This window comes from Drosophila innubila, chromosome X (assembly GCF_004354385.1).
Source record: "Drosophila innubila isolate TH190305 chromosome X, UK_Dinn_1.0, whole genome shotgun sequence".
NCBI lineage: Eukaryota > Metazoa > Arthropoda > Insecta > Diptera > Drosophilidae > Drosophila > Drosophila innubila.
In genome coordinates this window covers 9,779,311-9,783,745 of record NC_047626.1, presented here as the reverse complement: position 1 = coordinate 9,783,745, position 4,435 = coordinate 9,779,311, and the positions used below count along the sequence as shown (strand labels likewise).

General features: G+C 42.7%; 1 protein-coding gene across 1 annotated transcript; it reads right to left on the bottom strand.

The window, feature by feature from the left end:
• Positions 1 to 2,453: 2,453 nt before the first annotated feature.
• Positions 2,454 to 4,203, bottom strand: LOC117787278 (aldehyde dehydrogenase, mitochondrial-like). Its single transcript, XM_034625769.1, has one exon. The coding sequence runs from the start codon at positions 4,131 to 4,133 to the stop codon at positions 2,571 to 2,573; it is 1,563 nt and encodes a 520-aa protein (XP_034481660.1). The 5' UTR covers positions 4,134 to 4,203; the 3' UTR covers positions 2,454 to 2,570.
• Positions 4,204 to 4,435: the final 232 nt, after the last annotated feature.

The window sequence follows — 4,435 nt, the reverse complement described above, 5'->3', positions numbered from 1 at the left end:
TTCACACACACACGGAGCACACCCCCACACACACACCATGCACACACACACACACCATGCACACACACACCATTTTGTCTAGACAACGCGGCATACTCGCAACGCAAATTTCTGGCCATGGTCAAGTGTGTCGCTGAGTGTGTGTGTGTGTGTGTGCGTTGTGTATGACTTGGACTTTGAATTGTAGGCTGCACTCGTCTAAGGGGCGTGGCAGATGGGTGGGCAGAGGCGGGGGGAGGGGTGTGGCTGCTGTTGCTGCTGATAAAGCCAGACCAAAAGGTCTTTATATTGAACGAGTGTTGAACTTTTGCTGGTTGGGTGGTTGCTGCTGTTGATGATGAAGTATCACTTACCACAAAAGAAGCCAAGTGCGTATTGCATGTGTGTGTGTGTGTGTGTGTGTGTGTGCGTTGCTTGGCTAAATTATTGTTGCTTGAATTTGGCTTATTTTGATGAATGCAATGGTCACGCACAGACGACCCCGTCATTGATCCCCTCAATCCGCCGACCTCTGAACCCGACCCACACACGAGATGTACAAATGAGACATATGAAATGTAATGTAATGAATTTGATGATCTATTGTCACACGAGACAGAGAGATGGAGATATAGATAAATATATATATACATATATATATTTATATGTATGTAATATGAAACGTAGGCTTTTTAAAGTCAACTCGTTGCCTACTTTGTATGCGTGTCTGCTACAGCGTGTGTGAGTGTGTGTATATATGTAGTTGTTGTTGTTGTTGCTGTATCTTGCTTTCCCTGCCCCGCCTTTTGCACATCTTTAGCATCTATCAGTCTGTAAAGCTTCCTTCCTTCCTGGACTCCAAAAACGAACGTGCGTCTATGCGTCTCTTTGTGTTATTTTGGAATGCGGCGACAGATATGCATATGTGAAGAGAGACACACACACACACACACACACACACACACACTCACACACACACACACACATTTACAATGCATATGTGTTTGCTCATTCATTCATTTCATTCGAAATGTCTCTATCCATCCCTGTCACTCCACTCTTAACCGTATGAATGGGTGTTTGGGTGGCTTTCAGTGGTGCCAGTGGGTGGTGCGAGTGGTATGCTTGGGCATATTCAATTTAGCAACAGAGAAGAAGATGACAAAACGATTGCTTTCGACTGCTTGTCATATAGATGATGAATTGTTCCTGTTCCTGCTGCTGCTGCTGTTGCTGCTGCTGCTGCCAGGCAAAAGTGACCCAGACCCAACGACGACATGACCCACCATACCACTTCCGTGTGCCACCGCACCACCCATTTGGCAGTCATTGTTTTCGTTGACGTTGTTGTTGCTGCTGTTGTTGTTGTTGCTGTTGCATATTTATGCCTACTGCCTCTGTGTGTGTGTGTGTGTGTGTGTGTGTGTATGCAATGCATGTGTGTGTGTGACAAACTTAAAGCGGAAATTAAATTTGGGACAATTAAGCTGGTTTGAAAGTGAAAAGACGCCACCTGGCGCTGCCACAAGGCAACTACTTGACAATTCTTTAAATAAAAATGCAACAATTCAAGAAACAGTTAAAATTTCAAGTTTATTGTTAGTTTTAAGTGTTGGAGTTGGAGAAGAAATGAAATCAAAGTAAAAAAAAATCAAAAGGAAAAATAAAGCTTATTCAAATGCTTTAAGTTACTATATAATTGTAATCTTTAACATGAGATTAAACAGAAATACAATGATATTTAGTATGTATTCGAATATGTAAGAATTAGAATAAAAATGTTTATAATTTTATGTTAATCTATATTAAAAATGTGGAAACTATAACAAAGGAGAGTTAAAAAAATGTAATGAACTCGAAAGCTAAAGAAAAACAGAGAATTCGAATATGTAAGAATTTGAAAAAAAATGTTTATAATTTTTTATTAATCTATCTTAAAAGTGAGGAAACTAACATGTAATGAGCTCGAAAGATAAAGAAAAACAGAGAATTCGAATATGTAAGAATTTGAAAAAAATGTTTATAATTTTTTGTTAATCTATCTTAAAAATGAGGAAACTAAAATGTAATGAACTCGAGAGATAAAGAAAAACACAGAATTCGAATATGTAAGATTTTGAAAAAAATGTTTATAATTTTATGTTAATCTATCTTAAAAATGAGGAAACTTTAACAAAGGAGAGTTTAAAAAACGTAATGAACTCGAAAGATAAAGAAAAACAGAGAATTCGAATGTGTTAAATTTTTAAATAAGTGTTTATAATTATATATTAATCTATCTTAAAAATGAGGAAACTAAAATGTAATGTACTCGAAAGAAAAACAGAGAAATTTGAGTTTTTGATAGAATTAGTCATATGAAAATTTAAATTAAAATTATACAGCAAATGCAACGTTTAAGAAGTTGATTAAACTGGATAAAGTTGCTAAATTTTGCTACGGATTATGTATAGGCTATATAATAATCAATTCGATCGGTTGACTATTACATTTATTTGACAAAGTTTATCAAATTTTTCACTTGTTTACAAATGATGTAAATGTAAATCAAATTGGATGTAAATTGGTAAGATCCATATTAATGTGATCCATTAGGAGTTCTTCTGTGGCACCTTGACGATGACACTCTTGACCTCAGTGTAGTTGGAGAGCGCGTATTCCCCGTTCTCCCGTCCATGGCCGGACATCTTGTAGCCACCGAATGGAGCCTGAGCGGCGAGAACATTGTAGGTATTTAGCCAGACTGTGCCGGCACGTAGACCATTCACCAGGTAGTTGGCCTTGTCCAGATCCTTGGTGAAGATGCCGGCGGCGAGGCCGTAATTCGAGTTGTTGGCACGGACGATGACCTCGTCGAGTTGCTTGAAACGAATCAGCTGCTGAACGGGACCGAAGATCTCTTCGCGAGCGATGGCCATGTTGTCCTGGACATCGGCAAAGACCGTGGGCTGGACAAAGTAGCCGGGCATATCGTCGGAACGATTGCCACCGGCGACTAGCTTGGCGCCCTCTTCCTTGCCGGACTCGATGAGACACAGGATCTTGATCATCTGGTCCTGGCTGATCTGGGGACCCTGCTCGGTGTTCAGCTCGAAGGGATTGCCAACGGTCCGCTTCCCAGCACGCTCCGCACTGCGCTCCACAAACTCATCGTAGATCTTGTCCTCCACAAAGGTGCGGGAGCCGGCACAGCAGCACTGACCCATGTTAAAGAAGAGACCAAAATGCGCCATCTCCACGGCGTAATCCATGTCGGCATCGGCCAATATAATGTTGGGCGATTTACCGCCCAACTCGAGGGTGACACGCTTCAAGTTCGTGTTTCCCGATGCCAATTGAATTGACTTGCCCACCTCTGTGGATCCCGTGAAGGCGACCTTGTCGACATCCTGGTGATTGGCCAGTAGAGCACCTGTGTCGCCCATACCCGGTAGCACATTAACAACACCCTCGGGGAATCCCACCTCCTTCACCAGCTGGGCAATGTACAGAGCCGTCAGGGTGGTCTGCTCGGCAGGCTTCAGGATAATTGTATTGCCGGTGGCCAAGGCTGGGCCCAGTTTCCAGGCCATCATTAAAATGGGAAAATTCCAGGGTATAATCTGGGCGCACACTCCCACCGGCTCGTGGCGTGTGTAGGTGAGGAAGTCCCCATCCATGGGAATCGTTTTACCCTGCGTTTTATCCGCCCAGCCGGCAAAGTAGCGCAGATTCTTGATGGCCAGCGGCAAATCCACATTATAGGACATGTTATATGGCTTGCCATTGTCCAAGGTCTCCAGGCTGGCCAAATAGACCTGGTCACGCTCCATGAGATCGGCGAGACGGTAGAGCAAACGGCCACGCTCCGAGGCATCCATACGACGCCAGGGAGAACCAAATTTGAATGCCTGACGAGCCGCCTTCACGGCAAAGTCCACATCCTCTCCGCCCGCCAGCTGCACCTGGGCAATGGTCTCCTCGGTGGTGGGATTGATGCTGTCAAAGGTCCTTCCCGACTCGCTCTTGTGCCACACATTGTTGATGAAGATGTCCGTGTAGAGCACTTCCGGAGATGTCTGAGGATCTGGAATTGATGCTTCTTTTGCCACAGTTGCATAGCTTTTTACCCACTGTGCACGCAACATTGCGCTGCTCCTTAAGAAACGCAGCATTTTTCTAATTAGTAAATTAATTCTGAAAGATGAAACCGCTATTCGATTAGTTCCGTAGATTAGCAACTGGTTTTACAAATATGCCAAAAAAGAAAAAAATTACAAATTAAAGAAAACTTCCCAACAATTTGCTTCAATATGAGCTGAGAGAATGAAAAGCTATGAGAGTGTTTTCCAGGCCCAATCGATGTAACTTTAGAGTTTTGCAGGCTTGCAGCCTTGATAAGTGAAAGGACAAATATTTAATGCTTAATAAATAGAATAACTATGGAAACACTTAAACGAAAGGTTTAGTTTGTCCA